General features: G+C 35.3%; 1 protein-coding gene across 4 annotated transcripts; it reads left to right on the top strand.

Moving 5' to 3' along the window:
- Positions 1-5,567: 5,567 nt before the first annotated feature.
- LOC129755257 (deformed epidermal autoregulatory factor 1-like) lies at positions 5,568-16,018 on the top strand. Of its 4 annotated transcripts, none has more exons than XM_055751648.1 (5): positions 5,568-5,828; positions 10,045-10,684; positions 11,363-11,950; positions 12,010-12,242; positions 14,066-16,018. In XM_055751648.1, exons 1-5 carry the CDS (start codon positions 5,760-5,762, stop codon positions 14,234-14,236), a joined length of 1,701 nt encoding a protein of 566 aa, XP_055607623.1. In that variant the 5' UTR covers positions 5,568-5,759; the 3' UTR covers positions 14,237-16,018. The 4 variants fall into 4 exon arrangements, with proteins under 4 accessions (XP_055607623.1, XP_055607624.1, XP_055607622.1 ...); XM_055751649.1 differs by having other exon boundaries at positions 5,569-5,828; positions 11,372-11,950; XM_055751647.1 differs by having other exon boundaries at positions 5,569-5,828; positions 10,045-10,693; positions 11,372-11,950.
- The last annotated feature ends 2,737 nt before the right edge of the window (positions 16,019-18,755 follow it).

Raw genomic sequence — 18,755 nt, 5'->3', positions numbered from 1 at the left:
CTTCATGAGAAAATTTTTTTATCAAATACTGAAATACTCTTTGATAACAAATTTTGTTTCATTTGCTCGATTAATTTCCAAAAAAAAATGTTTAAAGCTCGCTTTCCCCCTTTATATCTCGCCAAATTTGGTTTCATTTGGTGAAAAATCCACTGAAAAAAGAAAGGGGTTCCAAACCATCATGAAAATATACTTTGTACCGAAATACACTCCCATCTCAAATTTGGATCAATTTGCATGATCAGTTCTCGAGCTTATTTGTAATGATATTGACGTCTTGAATACGACGCATTTGTCAGATTTTGTCTATCACCTCTTGTTTTCGTGAAGTTTCTAGCCTCACGAAGGGACATTTTTAAATATTAAAGATGTTGATTTATTTTAAAACTGTGCTGAAAAGCGCAAACCGTTTTGACGAATATTTTAAGAAGTTCCAAGGATCATTTTGACTTTAATTTTCATTAAAATTTCCTCAAAATATCCGTTTGTTACAGAACGTGTAATATTAAAAAAAATACCAGGCTGAGGATTGCCACTTTCATATAAGTACAATATAAGCTGCATACTGCTACTCCTCCCCCACTTCAATTTCACTGAACAAAATCAAATGTATTTCGAAAAATATGAATCAAGAGAAGAATAATGAAATCTTTTAACATACTTTTTCAATATTTATAGAACAACCAGCAAATCCATAATATTCACTGCAAAAAAAGTTAATTAAAAGAAAATTGTCATTATTTGTATAACTGGTAGTTTTAAATTTTCACTTTCAAAAATCTTAAAAGAATTTCTTGTTATAAATGTCAGTTTACAAACGAAAATTATCCACACGTTGTTGAGCTTCTGATTATTAGTGTTAGGCCAAACAAAAAGTATAGGTTTTGAGATAAGTTTAAATTAATTATTGCTATGAATTCCGAACTGATTAACGGTGATTAAATATTTCATTGGATTAATTCACTGAATAGTGATTTGGAAATTTCGTAATATTATTTTCCACGTAGAAACACAATCTTCAGAATTCCTCCACAAAATTCTGGTTTTGAATTTTCAAATTTTTAAAAATAAAAAATAAACATTCTAAATATAAATTTAGTTGAAAATATGATTATCAAAATCAGATACTGAAGTATGAAGCTTTTAGAACTTAATTTTAATTGATTTGCTCTGGAACTTCAGTTTATAATGCAAAATTTCCAATTTTAATTGATTTGCTCTTGAATTTCAGGTTATTATACAAAATTTTCAATTTTAATTGTACTGAAACAAATGAAATAGCCTTGTTGCCGAAAAAATAATCGACTGATAACGGGAAAGTGTTAATCCACAAGGGAAAAATAAAACATAGGCAAACTGATTTTGGAAAATTTTTGCGTCCTCAACTCGATTTTTTATGTCAGATTTTTGTCAGAAAACTACATAATCTAAGTGGAAAATTCTCGAAAAAACGATACAAATTTTGTTCCAAAAAAACAACGATTTGAAAAAAAAAATTTAACATTTTTTTTTAAATTCAATTACTTTGTCGTCCAGAAGTCACGGTAAATTACTCACAGTCTTCAGAAAAATTGATCGTGAAGTTAGAACCTTTTTTTCTAAATCTTTTTGATACTGTACACTTTTGCTTTTTTTTTTTGAGTCAAAACACAATACAGTGACAAATTTTAAATTTCCGCTTCCAAGCTTCCTTTTTTTCAAGAATTTTGTTGCTTTGTGTTATCAAAGTTGCACGTGCCCTATAGATGTTTCAATAGCAATTTTATAATTAGTTTATTAAGCTATGCTTCAATCACAACTTCAACATTTTGAATTCACATAACCAAACTCTGGATCTTATTCTGTTTGGTTTCTTCATTCAAAAAAAGATGAATTATTGATCTAATTGTGTCGATTTTTAGTTTGAACAATGAAATCGAAATTTATTTCTGGATCCTGGATTTATTATTAAAAAATATCGAAATTTGAGGTCTGATTTTTTAAGTAAAAAACCTTATTTCAAACGCGCATAACATGTATATCATTTTTCAACGAAAATCATAAAATAGCACATGAAAACGCATTGATACCGTAACATGTAATACTTTCCAACTTCAATGGCTCATAAAAAACTTACGTCCACAGATAATCATACCTCTTATATCTATGCATCCAAAGTTTTAAGATTAGTATGGATCATCAAATTGACGTAGTCAGAAAAAAATTGGTTTTTAATTTTTTTTTTTAAACATTCGATTTTCACTATAGGGGAGAATGAGGATACTTGATCCCTGGGGATACTTTATTCCTTAGCTATATCACAGAAACTGGAAACTGGAATGTTTTACAAAGATCAAATGTTCTAGAAAAATGTGCCAAAATGAGCAAAATAACAATGCTTGTAGTTTAAAATTTTTTTAACAAAATAATTGTATGAGTAATTGAACTTTGTTTGAAAAACTTCACAAAATGTAACTTGAAGATCTTTTTTCATCACTTTAAAATGTTCCTTACATGGGAAAATTATGAAAAAAATATTTGTTCCAATGTATCAATCATTCGAGCGTAAAATGAACTTCATAGTGCCATATTTTCAAAGCAATGGAAAACTCTCAACTTTTTTTCAGAAAAAGTTTTCTAAAATGTTGATTATGGGTACAATTGATCCCCCTTCCAAACGGCATATTCCTTTTCTGAATTGATCGTTATGATTGCTGATTACGAAATTACTAATATTTATCCAAAAACTAATATTTATCAAACAATTGTTTGAAGAAAAGAGCAAAAATAATTAATTTTCTTTTAATTATAAAAAATAGCGCCTTTAAGTATGCAATGTTATTAGCGTTGAGACAAAGTTATAGAATTTTCTTCTTATGTCTGCTATAAATTGTGAAATGAGAACAAACATGACCAAAATAGTCAATTAACATTCTATCTTGGGGTTTTGTTTGATTTTTATACAAGGACTAGCTGATCCCATGCGAACTCCGTTTCGCTTTCAATTTAGAATATGAATATGAATGAATGTCAATTGTCAGGCATTTTCCAGACACATTTTCGAATGCATTGTTGAGCAATCAACAATCAGCAAAATGTGGAACACGTTATACATATGTTCGTTCACTTTTTCTGTCGTTTGCTACTAAATTTGAAATCAGGAATCAATTGACCGTGCCAAAAAAAACTTGTAAATGAATTTTCGTCTTGATGCGATACAAACTCACGTTATTGTTGCTGAAACAAATTTAACAGTTAATATGAAAGACCCTCTTTTTTGTCCTTTGATATAAGCATTGAAATCAGAAATCAATTGACCGTCCCAACCCCCGTGTATAAATTTCGACTCGATCATTGCAGATCGTTGCCTCTTTTACGAAATTTGATTCCCTTCCCTCAAATCTCCCGTATGCAAATTTTCAAAACAATCCATTGCATAATAACGTCAATATCGCAAAAAACAGTGAAAAGTTAATATGGAGTTTGGCCGACCCCTGACCCAAAATTGGATAATTGGAATAATTGTTCGTCCTTAAAAATTTTCACCTCAATCCGATGTATAATAACGTCAATATCAGAAATATATTGAAAAGTTAATATGGACGACCCCTTTTTGCCGACCCCTTACACTAAATTCGATATCTGAAAACGATTGCTTGTCATTCGAAACTCTTGTGTACCAATTTTCATCTGGATCCGATGTATAATAACGTCAATATCGCAAAAATAGCGAACAGGGGATACGGACGACCCCTTTGGCTGACCCCTTACAAAAAATTTGATACCGACAATTGATTACCCGTCCGTAAAAACATCCCAATGCAAATTTTCTTCTCAATCCGATGAATAATAACGTCAATATCACAAAAATATTGAATAGGTTATATGGGCGACCCCTTTTGCCGACCCCCGACCTCAAATTCAATACCTGAAATCGATTTCTTATCTTTCAAAACTTTCGTGTGCAAATTTTCATCGCGATCCGACGAAAAATGACGCAAATAACGCGAAAACAAAATTTGTCTTGTATGGACGACCCCCTCCAGAAGGGGTCAACCGAAATTCTGAAAACATTTTTCATCATTCCTGGTCCTAATGAACATCCTAATGAACTATATATATTTATATATAGATTAGGGCTTTCTGAATAAAAGATCAAGTCTCCTTCAATAGAGGATTAAGTCTCCCCTTACTTCAGAAAAATCGCAATTTTTTTACTCCCACGAAAATGCTTCTAGTTCATCAACGGGTTCAAGTATCGTTCTAATTTTTGGAGCATAGAAACTTGAAGTTACAAGCTGTCAGAAAATGTCAAAGTCGGCGAGTTGCTAAATTTTTCTAAAAAGATATGGTGAAAATAAGAAAAGGGGATCAAGTATCCCTACTCTCCCCTACTTAAAAAAGGGTCAACTGGGAAAACACGTTGTTTTCTATAAAAAGTTTAATGAAAAGGTATGATAATTTATAGTTTTTGATCATTTGTTTATGTCATAAAGGCCATTACGCATAAAAACACCGATTGCAATAATTTTTGGTTCTGTTGAAACTAGTTTTTACATTTATTCTGAACAAGAGGATGTTGCATACATTTAGGCGTAACAAAAAACTACAAAAAAATTTACTTGCTCAAATAATAAAAATAAATGTTTGGATGAATGAAATTTCAATGTTGGAAAACGCGTGATGCAAAACAATCATGTTCCAGTACCTAAACCGACTTTTTTCAAATTGCCCTGATTTTTTATCTTCAACACTTGGAATCCCTATTTCCCAGCTAGCCAATAGTCAGCTGTCATAATTTCGGTTCGTCTCGCCCTCTTAACCGCATCCAACCCTCGTATGTTTTTCGCCAATTTGAGACCACTTTATATTCAATTACGCCTTTCTGTAGACTGAAGAAACAACGGCGTTTTCAACTGGTACAATCACGCTGCCACGCTGCTTAGCAAACGTATGCTAACGTCCGAGCCTATTTGTAGGCGCATTTCTTTACGACCAAGTGGGAATTTCGACTCATCACCAAAACGTTGTAAATTAATTCCTTTTGCACTTCCGATATTCCGGTGTTTCGATGAACTTTGCTTTTAAACAAGAATTTTAAATTCTGTAGTCTTTTTTGAAATGGTGTTTGAAAATTTTATTATTTTTTCAATACTTGCTCGTTAAGCCCGGTTCACAGTTCAAGTGGAAATGAAAGTGAAAAAACTCTATTTTATCAATAACTCAAAAACGCGGCACTCTCGGTAATCGAACGTTTTCGCACCCTGCCACATCCCATCTCAACATTGTCCGATTAACGAGCGAGTGCTGTATTATGCTTTCGTTACTTGTCAATCGTCTTGGAAGTGTATGGCTTTCATAATCAATAACAAAAGTTCGGCTCGGCTTTCGACACGAAATTGGCAGCGCATACGCATCCATTTCACTAACACTTCCTTACCTGGCATTCGTGTATATATATTAACGATCTTTGAAAGTGTGTGTGCTCATTCAAGAACACAACACGAAAGCTCTCCATTTGTCTCGTTATATCTGTGGAACTGTAAAAGCTGCGCTCTTGCTCTGTGCTGTGTAGAGCTGTAGAGCTAGATTGCTTTATTCCATTTCGATTCGTAAAGTTGTCGACGTCGTCGCGAGGTCGGGTCGTCGTTTTCTCGGACATTTCTATCCGCGCGCTCCGCGATCGGGAGGCAATTAAATTTCCGCCAGCAGCAGCGAATCGTAGACAACAAACTCCGGGACAGTTCGCGTGGTGTTCCCGAAACCCGAAAGTTAGAAACATGGACTCGGAAATTCCGGAACTTTCCGACGAAGCCGAAGAACATGTCAAACTTGAAAATGGCGATGAGGTAATCAATGGTCGAATTGTACACACGAATGCATTCAGTGTCAGAGAAAGGAAGGAAAAATCAATCAGCCAGCCCAATCGGGCAAACTTTTACGCTGGTTGATTTTTATTTTTGAGTGCTCTATCCTTGAAAGCCACCGATCCCATCGATATAGATACCTCCGGAATATTTTCTGATGTTTTAAAAACGGGATTTCCGATGGTTTTAAAGACGATCGGAGATCGAGGGTTTGTGCAATTTTGTTTCCTTGTGTCAGTATTTCTTCTTCCAATTGGGGTGAAAAGAACTGAAAAAGTTGTACGTGGATAAATGGTGTTCCGTAATAACGGGGCATCGGCGCTGTTGTGTGAGTGAACAAACATACCAATACTTGTGCCACCAGTACGAAGCCAAGCCGAAGATCGATTCGGGTCATTCCTGTCGAGGCGAAACATTCCTTTTCACTTTAAAAAGCACCAAAGCCAGTGTTGCCATCATAACACTATTCTTAACATAAAAATGGGAGAAAATTTATGTACATAATTTATCGAATTCCCTAAATATTTAAAGTTCGAATAATACCTTTATGTGCCTTGAAGTTAAAGCTAACTGAAATGGATTTAGTGTTATTTTTTCGAATGTTTACTATTTTTTAATTAATCTCCTGATTGAAATTCTATTTGAAAAGCAATTAAAGAAAAAAGATTATTATAAGCAAATAACAATATTAATTACGAATACTTATTATCAAGATTATTAGGATGATTTTAGTGAATTTTAGATTTTGTCCTATTATAGATGTACCGACGACTCAATAATCCTTGCGAATTTCGCAGCTGGCAATACTGTCGAAACACAACTAACTTTTGTCCTTTGGCCAAGTCCATTCAGAGATGCTGTCAAGTCGAAAGTAGAAAGACGTTTACGACCAGACTTGTCAATTTAAACAATGAACTGTCAATCATGAATATTGAATTGATTGCAATAAATATAGCCATTGATAAAATTATAATTGAACCAGGAAACAAATTTCTCATTTGTACAGATTCAAAATCAGGCTTACAATCCCTTAAAAATTTTAACATTAGAGATAACTTCATAGTAAATGAAATACTTACAAAATTATTAAATACTGATAAAACAATAAAACTCCAATGGGTGCCAGGACACTCAAACATATACGGTAATGAAATCGCTGATCAGTTATCGAAACAAGGATGTTCTAACGAACAGATGATCCACACTCAAATCCCCTTAAACGATGCTTTAATTTTAGCGAAAAAAGAATCCTTACAAGAATGGCAAGAGGAATACAAAAACATATCTCTAAGTAAAGGAAAAGATCATTTTAAAATTCTACAAAATCCAACATTAAAACCTTGGTTCTCAAACCTTGATCTGGGTTTGCAACAAATAATAGCCATCGGAAGACTAAGAACCTTCCATACTCTAGATAAACAAAAACTATATCACTGGAAACTAACCGACAATGACAAATGTGAAATTTGTAACACGACAGAAAATATAGAACATACGCTATTTAGATGCTTCAAACATACTCTCTCCAGGAACAACTTTCCGAGCTTAATACTTCATGACGATTTAGTTTCTCTCCTCACCAACGCAAACAGGAAAAGATACCTAGAAATTGCTAGATTTATTAAGCTTAACAATATTTCTCTCTAAGTCACTGAGATCCTATACCAATCCGATATCTTTGAAAAGTAAATATGCAACTGCCATTTCAATTCTGAAAAACCAACAACTTTCGTAACACAGTAACTTAAAAGAGGCGAAAAACTGCCCAACATAAACTTCCCCTTTCACGTTATGCGACAAGACTTGGCAGTATAGTTCGTAAACACAACGCGAACTCGCCATAAATTAGAAAAGAAGAAGAAGAAGAAGAAGACTTGTCAATGGGACTTTTTCAATCCTCCTAGAGCAGGAGACGAGGTTGGATTGGAAAGTATGCGTGCAGTATAGAATACAAATCCAAAAAACGACGAACGAGGTGTTCAAGCTTTCTGCTGTCGTTCGTTAGCAACCCGATCCGATCCGTAAAGTAATTTATTCCTCTACGCGTCGTTCGTGGCCATGTGTTGGACAAACGCGAATGCAAGGTCGTCCGCGATCTCCCATTCGGGATTTTTCGACTTGTGCGTTACCCGAAACTGGAAGTCGCAAAAAAAACAAACGTTTATCTTTTACAGTATGTATTTCTGTTTATATTTTGGCTGTTTCAAACACCTTCCAATTTTGCTTATTATCATCTTTAATAGCTGCAACAGCAAAGGAAAATTTCTTATCCAACGAGCTACGTTAGGCAGATATCACGGCGGCCGTTTGACCAACAAGCAAAATCATCTGCTGTCTTATCGTCAGGTATTCGGCGATGTGACGATGGCAACAGACTGACACAACGAATGAAATATTCTGAGCTGATGGTCCTGGTTTGTCCGTAGATTTGTCTGTTGATTTGATGGGCTGGTCGTGGTCGTCTTTTCTGCTCGGCGTTTATGAATGGCGATAAATAAACAGACCGAAGTTCCGAAGCGATGGAATAATTCGGTTTTATTATCCCGAAGGTGCGACCATGCTGTTAGCCGATCCGATGCCACGCAACGTATACCCATGCACATCGGAAAACATTTGTTTTTGTTTTGTTCTCTTTTGAATAGGTTCTAATAGGAATTTTCGTTTTCGTTTTTTGAATACCTGAACTGAACCACAGATTTGACAAAATTTAAATGTCAATAATTTATTACAGAAATTCGAATACTTTTATTACTGGTGTTCTTTATTCTTTATCTTTATTGGAGGGGAAAAAGCCCATATGAAAAAGATTGAATCCGTCTCATATTGGCGTAAAAACCCTCATCTTTTGCATCAACAGATTACAATTTAAATCTAAATGATACATCGAGTACTTAAATTTATCACACAATACAATTAATACAATTTTCTCTTAAAACTATAATTATGAAAGAGCTCTACGGAATTTACATTTGAGTGTGTTTCGGGAGATATGAAAATCAAATTCTGATGAAACGCGGTTGAACGTTCGGATTGTTCTTATGAGAGGTGCATTTTGACCATAATTAGTAGAAGCATGCGGAACAACTAGGAAAGATTGAGAGCGAAGGTTTCTGGGCCTACTGTTGAAATTTACAAGTTCTAAAATTTGGGAACAGTCGATATGACCCAGTATTATGTCAGATATAAAAGATGCATCAGACAGAGCTCGACGGGAAGACAGTGTTTGTAGACCAATAAGATTGCATCTGTTTTCGTATGCAGGAAGATTGACAGGATCGTTCCATGGTAGATTGCGGAGGGCGAAGCGTATGAATTTTCGTTGAATCTTTTCGATACGATCAATTGAGTTGTTGTAACGAGGATTCCACACTACCGAGCAGTACTCTAAGTTAGATCGAACCAGTGCACAGAATAGAACTTTAAGGCATTGAATGTCTCTGAAATGCTTGGTTATTCTAAAAAGAAAACCGAGACATCTTGAAGCTTTAGTAACAATGTATGAGATATGGTCTTTGAATGAAAGTTGTTGGTCGAACATGACACCTAGATCTTTAACTACGCTGACACGTGTGAGAGGTGTTCCTTGAATGTGGTAGTCGTAGAAAAATGTTGAGTGCTTCCTTGTAAATGATATGATTGAACATTTTGTAGCATTTAGGACCATACGGTTCTCGCGACACCAATTCGAGAAGGCGTCCAATTGAAGTTGTAAAAACTCTGCATCTTTGGGGGTACGAATGGTAAAGTAGAGTTTAAAATCGTCAGCGTAGGAAATATGCATACATCTCAGTGCGAGGTTTACGTCGTTCAGGTACAATAAAAATATGAAGGGCCCTAAGTGAGATCCTTGAGGGACACCGGATGTTACGCGGTGTAGAAAATATTAAAACAAAACAGATAAACCTTGAAATATTGAGTTCACGTTTTCAATTTAAAAAAAAACAAAATTAAATAAATTTGCATTTGAAAATTAACGAGAATGCTATTTCCTCAATCAGTAGAAATGTTTTAAAACTACTAATTATCAACAATTATTTACTAGCTGCATTAGAATTATGTATAAGGAACATTTTTACCACGTGCTTAACATTTCGAATTTTCATGATATTTTATTTCAACGATAGAGCATCAGTTCAGGTCCAACTTCTTTTATATTAACGAAAATATTTACCGAACTCCCTCATCACCATTTTCCTAGGTTGCCTTACCCCCACGTACACGACTTGTAACGGCCGATGTTCAGTCCGGCAATACGGTAGTTCAGGTGCCGGTTTCCTTACCAGTCGGCACCCTAATAGGTGGAACCACTTTCAACGTACTCACACCGGATCAAATCCAACATTTCAAACCGATGATTTGCGTAGATAATAACGGTTTCGTATCGGGCAGTACTGTGGTTGGGGATCTTGGCGGTGATCTCAAACCAACCCACATCGTGATTCAACAGCAAGGAACAGACCAACAGCAGGTCAGTGCCCTCCATGACGATCAGTCGATGGTTGATCAACAGTCCCAGTCGGAATACCGCGTCGAAACGGGCAGTAGTCTTGCCGATAGACTGAGCAATATAGATGTCCTTCCGGTACGATGCAAAACCACGACTGGTGATTTGTACAAAAGCAAGTTGGGTTCCGGGGGCCGCGGTCGCTGTATCAAACACAAGGACGACTGGTACACTCCAAGTGAGTTTGAAAACCTTTGTGGCCGTGGGTCGAGCAAAGACTGGAAACGATCGATTCGTTACGGAGGCCGAAGTCTACAAGCACTGATTGACGAAGGCATACTGACACCGCATGCCACTAGTTGCACCTGTTCAGCTTGTTGTGATGACGAGTCCGGTAAGAATGGTACTAATCTTTTTTTTATTTCGTTTTGTTAAGTATCTTATATTACTTTTTGCTCTTGAGATGGTTGAAACCATTCAAAATTTAGATTTTAGAAGACTAATAATCAAACTGGTTTGAAAAATCTATAAAAAAACAAAAAAGATTAGAATAGAATTTATATTTTATAAGTAGATCAAGCCAATAACGAGCTAAATGTCAAATGATAATAACCAGTTACATGTCATTGCCATAGATATCTAAGAATTGTATTCATGGTCAATAAAAACGCTGACCATGAAGACATTTTGTTCCTATGTATTATCGATAACTTGGTCGGTTATAACTGTTTGAATTAAGAGGACCTTTCAAGGGTCAGACTTCAAGTTTACAGAGCTTTGGCAGCAAGATCTTATGTTCCAGTATTTCTCATTCTAGAATCAGTGGTTAAGGTTGAATAACGTTAACTAAACTAAATTGTCGTGCCAGAAAGCAAGGCGTACTGGCAAGAATACTAATACGTTAACTCAAATTCGAAACAATTTTATAGTTTGACGCAAAAAATTTCCACTAAACTTTGTTTTAATTTTTTTTTTTTTGAGTTTTTTCCGTTACACACAATCATAATTTTGCATTTTTAAGTAAATAATATCATATCCTGATAAGTTTTATGAATAAATACTGAATGTACAGCTTTTCCAGCTGCTACTGGACCTGTACGATTGTTCACTCCATACAAACGTCGCCGGCGCAATCAAATGGATCCTGAGACCCCGGAGAAGAAAAAGCGAATAATTGTAAATAACAATACAAATACCAGTAATAATAACATCCACATCAACAACATGAACAGTACTATAAGTAGCAATACAAGTACGACAACTACAACGGTCAACCAACAGAATGCTAGTATCAGTCATCACCAAGCTACTCAACAACAGCAGCAACAACAACAACAGCAACAACAAGTTCAGCAACAACAGCAGCAAGTTCAGCAACATGTGCAACAACAGCAGCAGCAGCAGCAACAACAACTTCAACAAGTTCAACAGCAGCAACATCAAGTGCAGCAGATTCATCAGGCTACGGCTACAATCAATGCAACTCCGATAATCACCAACAACACGAGCACAACCACGACAACAACCACCGTTAAAGTAGTGCAACAAGAGCAGCAAGAAATTGAGAATGAACTCGCAATCAGCACCAAAGACGAACCATGGCAGGCACTAACGGAAGGCATGGAAAGTGCTACGGAATACGTTGATCAGTCAACTCAATGTGGGTCATTTAGCTTAATTAAGTATGAACAAATGTTAACGTTTTTTCCCCAATTTTAGTGATAACGGAAACGAATCTCCCCTACGAGAAGCTGAAAGCTCTGTGTTCGCAGGTGTCCAAAGCCATGCAAGAGATGAAGAAATGCATCGTCGAGGCTCGGGAAGTGCACAACCGCCAGTTGGAGCGATTACAGCGGGAACGAGATGCTGCGATCCTGACCGTAACGCAGCTCGAAGAGCAGAACAGCATCAATAGTCAATTGCCGCCAGGATCGGTTCACGCCAACAAGAAGGTAAGCCTCAAAAGAACACAACACAAGAGAATACATAAAAAAATAGTCTGACTATTTCACTTTACCTTTTTAACTCCGTAAAAGGCCCCTGTGAAACAGCTTTTAAAACGGTGTGAAAAATCTTTTTTTTTTTTTTTTTTTTTTTTTGTAGCGTTTAAATAGCTGTGGGAAGCTGACGCTGAAAATGAAATGTGGGTAGAGGGGTAAGGGAAGTAAAAGTTTAGAGTAGGCAGCTTAGAATAGTAAGCGATCTTGAGACGTTGGTTATACCACCCTGTACTTCCTTAAGTCCACTTCAGATGAAGATGAACTTAAAGCAGAGCAAGATAGTGAACTAACCCCTCATGATACCAGTTGGAGGAAGTACGTTGGCGGTTTGAGAAAGGTCGCTCAATTAATCCCAACGAAACTATCTACTATGCATTAAAAATTAAATGATAATAAGAACGTCCTCACCCGAAACTTTCACCTCCTTGTCGGTCATCTTGCTGGGTTTGGCTGCTTGGAGTGCTTGCTCTGTTTGGGGTGTCCTTGCTGGACTTGGTTAATTGGGTTGTTGGTTTGATCCGGGGAGATCCTTTCGTGTTGCCCATCGCTTCTCCGTCTTTGAAATATTGTATCCTTCGTCCCTCTGGCTCTCCAATGCTCCTCTTGTCATCCTACGACTTTAGCTCCGCATGCGATTAAAAAATAAAGAGAGAAAAAAAGAGAAGAAAAAGAGAAAAAGGAAGCAAAAGGAGAGCAAAAAAAACAAAAAAAAAAAACGTATTAGTTTGATCAATTAATTTAAAACTGTAAGATTTCATATCTAAAAAGAAGCCTAGCTCAAACTAATAATAAATCGAGCTCAAATAAATAGAAGAAGTAATCTACATTATTCCTGTCATATCACAGAATCATACAATTTTACCAAAATATGGATGTGAGAGCCTTCTGGGCAACCCTATTTAAAACTTATAAAAATTTCTAGCTCAAATTAATAGTAGAAGTCTTATCACAACATCACAAAACCATGCAAATTTACCAAAATATGGATATAAGAGCCTATCTTACCGTTTGAGCATCGCCCTATCCTACCTGCCTCACAAAGTTGAATGCCTACTTTTGAATGAGATTTAAAAATTATCAAAACTGTTTGCTTTGAACTATAATACTATCACAACAACACAGGAGACAGATGCATTTCACAAACCTAAAACCACAAAATATCATTTCCATCCAATTAGCCCCCAGTGATTGAAAAAAGCTAGATTTAAGAATAAACCATCGTAATTCATAAACCGCAAATACACATCCACTGGAGCATTGGGGAGGAGACTGGTATTTACATATGTTAACCTACTCCTTTCTAATTTTCTAACTGTTTGAATATATTTGAAAAAAAAAATGAAAAAAAAACTCCACTTCCGGATGACCTGAAAAATAAAAAAGAGCATTAAAGAAGGCACATAAAATTACCATAAAAGGTCAAACAATCATTTCTGATCGGACCAGATTGACCATGTGATTGAGCTTTAGTTAAAAGCCGTGGGACCGACATCTAGGGGTTCCGTTTCACTTATGGTCGGAAGTGATCCGTTGATGCCTATAGCAACACTGAACTGTGATACTCTCACTATTCTATATTTAATGTTGCTATACGTCAAGGTATACCCATTTATATCAAAGTGATATAAATGAGCACTCAATCACGCCCACGGAGCTTTTAAAACGGTGTGAAAAATCAGGTCCAAATATACAAAGCTGCAATTTAATAAAGTCGATCGATACACAATACTTCCTATAATAATTATTGTAATTGTTTCCACTTTTTTCGCTTCCAGTGCGCAAACTGCAATCGAGAGGCCCTAGCCGAATGTTCTCTGTGTCGGAGGACTCCGTACTGTTCGACATTCTGTCAACGAAAAGACTGGATCACTCATCAGAACGAGTGTGTGCGAAGCACTCAGGAAGCAACGCACCAGATCATGCTGATAGTGGACGAAACTCAATAACCCTTGATCTTCTAATTGCGACCAACTGCTGACCGATCGCTGAAGGTGCAACGAAAACGAATCAACCAAACTAAGATGGAAGTGATGTGCTTGCCAACATTAGCGGACGGCATCAGTACCAGCACTTAGTGCGGGTATGTTTTGCCTGTTGGTCGGCGAAAGGCGTCGGTGCTTTCGGAGCGATTCCGCCAACTTCGAAGGTCGCAATTAAGAAGAAACAATGAGGGTGTATCAGTGGGAGGGATATAGAGAAGGAAATTAAGAGGAAACCACAAGTGAGGCGGAACGAATGATGTAAAGCAAAGCGATTATCCTATTACCTATTTTTATAATTCAATAGCAAAATTTGAACATATTATTTCATAGTTTTGAAAAGTGAATTGCTATGAATTCACGCGCTAAATGGGACTTACTGGAAGGTAGGGCAAGGAAGGCTCTACTCCAAACTGATAGCCACTCTTTTGTTTTGATTCTTTAGCCAAATGCGGAAGTACATATATTTAATTGAAAAGTAGTTTGTATTTAAGACGAGAGTAAAGTTAGAAAGAAATTTATTTAAAACTACCGACTATTGAAATGAAAATAATAATAAGAGAATCAAACTCTTCAGTTTTATACATTTGTTTTAATTTGTTTATATCACATCATTTGTTTTGTTGCCGTTCATATTTTTTAAGAATATTGTTAAGTTTTTTTTTATGTTTATTAATTATTTCTGCAATACAATAAACTTTTTTTTAAAGTAACGTTAGCTTGTTGTTTCATTTATTATTTTAAATTTAACTTCATGACTGACTTCGTGGAATGATTTTGTGTAATCGGTAGATAAGGTGGGTGGAACAGCGAATTTCTTTTTTGAACGGAGTTGATTATTGTTTATTTGTATTTTTCAAACAGTACTTTAAAGCCAAGCAGAGTCAGTACTCCTTAAAGTTATGAAACGAATTGTTCTTTTTAGGAAGGAGCCATCTAACATAAATGTATCAACTCTTTTGAAGAGTTTTCAAAAAGTTTTCGTACAATAATTGTGTCGTAGCTAAACTATGGAATGTAAATCAACCGTTTTGATGGATATTCTCAATTTTGTTCATGTAATTTCTAACCGACTTCTATAGGAAGGTTTTCATCATTTCTTTAATTTTGATGGCAATGTTTATTACTCTGTACACCAGATGTGGTAAATTTTAAAACATTTTGTAGAACTTCTCTGACGTAAATATAAAATCAATTTTTTAAAACAAAGGATAAGCACTGTGCTGCAATAGCATAAGTCTGATGAGTTTCAGTTAAGTAAATATTTTTTTGAGAGTATCTATCGAAATTCTAAAACTTTTCCATCGACCAAAACGATAGCTAATCATTTGTACATTTTCCAAAAAGAAAAACAATCGACGTTTACGGTAAAATCCAATTAAATTAATTATCATAACGGAATGCTGACTATATCAATTTCATAATTCAACTATAGAATAAGTCTTGATTGAAAATTTGGGAACAAAAAAAAGGTTCTATGATATGCAAAGATACATAAATTACAAAATTTCTCTAACGCGAGGCAAATTTGTATACAAAATACTGTGTAGACCGGTGGTTCATGTTCAGTCCAATGTCAGTGTGAAGAATATCGGAATATCCACGAAAATTCCGTGGTTGTATCCTATGAAATCAGCAAAATGGCAAAATTTCTCCTGTATGCGCACGGGCATATCGGATACCGTGTGGTGAGAAAACCATTGTCCTGGGAAATGTGGAATCGTAAATTAAATATACAATTCAGTGTAACATTTCTGAATCTTTTCTGATCCGAAAAAGTTCTAACGGTTATTCTGTCCCTACTCGCATAACAGTCCCATATGAATTTTCGTCATTTTTCATCTAACCTGACAGTTCGTCATTTTGAACATAGGGCTTCAATATAAAACAATAAAAAAAGAGATTTTGTTCTAGAAATTTCGAAAAAATATCAACTTGGGGCTGTCCCATATGGAATATACCCGCATAACAGTCCCATATGTGAAATACACGAATTTGGTTACTTTTCAATGCTTCTTTCGGCGAAATAGTCTTTGATTTATTGCTTTGAATCATTTAAAAAAGATTTAACTCACTTGATGTCGAATGATGCACCCTAGTTTTTGAAGCCAGATCAGTAAGAAGGAAGGAATGTCTTCCTAAGCGAAAAACTATCAGATGCAATAAAAAATCGTAAAAAGATTCAACTTACAATCCGAAATTAACGATATTTTTCCAAAAGTATGTTTCTTTTAATGAAAATTGTATTTAAAGGGTAAAAAATGATCAAATTTAAGTCTTAGAAAGAAGCTTGGTGAGAAAAACATATTCTGTATGGGACTGTTATGTGAGTAGATTTAAAAAAGGTTTGAAATATGCTCGCATAACAGTCCCATAACGAAAAAAATGGTGCTCCCGACCTTACCAATGACCCAATTTCGAAAATTTCAGGTCTTACGATTTATTATGACAACCTAGAACACATTCTATCAAATGTTTTTCTTTTATGCTGAAAGTAGTGGTCACAATTTCAAAATATATTCCAAAACAGAAAAAGCTGATTTTCTCGCTTGCTTGGGTTTGCATATGGGACTGTTATGAAAGTAGGGGCAGTATTCATATTGTCAACTTTATGTTGCAAAGGTCCACTAGCTGACTTGATAAGTACCGTACTTGGGTATAAATATATTGGGTGGGACTTGAAACGACCTTATTATGTGTGTTCTTTTAGTAGGAAAGTTATACAGCTGGCTGGTATTTGCTTTATCCGGTAACATTTAACAACGAAATCAATAAAGAACAATTACAATGAGTATACCTATTTGTTCATTAAACAAAACGAAATAAATTTAACATGAATTTGAATTCATGAGACGTAAAACAAAACTATATAGCTGCAGATAACATCTTCATGCAGTGCAGCTTACTGAATTTATACCGTATTCGTAAAGTTACCATAACTTATTCAGTTTTGAACCGATTTCGATAAATATACTTGAAATCTTCGTTTTCAATTGATATTCAATTGATATGATATAAAAACAAAAATTATAATAAAGTCACTAATATCAACAATACTGTTGATCATACGCAAAAATGAAGTTCAAATGATCGATATCAAATTTATTCACCGATGTGCCGTTTTTTTTTTACCCTGATGATCCTCTAGTTGTGCACTAAGTGCTGTCAAAGCGTTTTTTTTTCATACGAAGATGACAGCCGTTAGTGCACCACTGGTTTGCTCCAAGATAAAAAAAAAACAAATACGGCAATAGAAAGAGATTTCTATTAGGTAAATTTTATGCAGATTCCGAGATATTTGAATCTGAGTATAAGCACAGAGAACAGACATACAAGCTAGCCCACGAAACTTGTGTAAAATTTCCAACGATAGTTTTAACCAATTTTTTTGTTTTTTGGCTGGGCCTTTTCGAAAACTGGCCACTTGAAAATTTGATTTGTAACTTTTGAACGGCGCAATAGATGGCACTATTTCAAGTCAATTTCTAACGTATTTTTTTAATGTCAGCATTTGAAATTTTACACACTTTTTTTGGAAGATTTTTCGTTCGAGCTTGTACGTCTGTTCTCTGTGGTATAAGTACTCACTTATTTATTTTTTTCCAAAATTTCATATTTGGAGCATAGCTCAAAAACTATTCTACAGAGATTTTTTCAAATTTCATTGTCGGATTCAGACCCCGATTTCACATTAAAATACAGGTCAGCCAATTAAGTTCACGATTTTTTTAAATTTAGTTAACTAGTTTAATTGCTAAATCTAACCATGTGTTTTTGTACTTAAGCTAATATTTAATTTGTTTTTCTGACTTGAACAAAAAATTTAATTTAAATCTAGAGTTTGTTTTGATTAGGTCGTATGAACCAATGTAAACAAAATTGAGTTATTGGCTGCAAACGTTTGATAAACATGTATTCTATGTTCTGTCGAAACTTGGTTTCAATTGATTAATTAATAACTTTAATAAACTGATTGGAATTTTGGACGTATAATTAATTTCTTTTTTCTGAGTGCATTTTGGTTTTTGCGACTATTTGCGGCACCCTGTTTTGCCGTGTATGCAAAAGGACCCAAAAAACAATTCGACAAGTTGGTTTTTGCGTCGTTTTGCTTTCGCCGCGAAGTTAACGTAAAAAATGCAATATTGAGAACAACTGTCTGCGGGAGTGATTAGAGCCATGCTTTACAGAATAAATGGTTTAAATTAGTTGTGGGGTAAGTACAATAAGCTTTACTTTTGACCGTGCTAGAAAAAAGTTTTTGTTTTCATTACAGTCAGCCGGAATAACTGAAAATAAGGGATACCATTCCGACTACCTTGAACAGTCACGGGTGCGGACCAGAAAAAAAACCCTGCTAGTTCCCTATGTGACTAAGGTGACAATGCCATTTAGCTATACAATTCCGGATACCTTGGACCAGTTACTTTCGCGTACTGTTCGATCAGATTGGGGTGTGTATACGTTTCTTGAGGTACCTGAGAAT

The sequence above is a fragment of the Uranotaenia lowii genome, chromosome 3 (genome assembly GCF_029784155.1).
Source record: "Uranotaenia lowii strain MFRU-FL chromosome 3, ASM2978415v1, whole genome shotgun sequence".
Taxonomy (NCBI): Eukaryota; Metazoa; Arthropoda; class Insecta; order Diptera; family Culicidae; genus Uranotaenia; species Uranotaenia lowii.
This window is presented reverse-complemented; position numbering and strand designations above follow the sequence as displayed.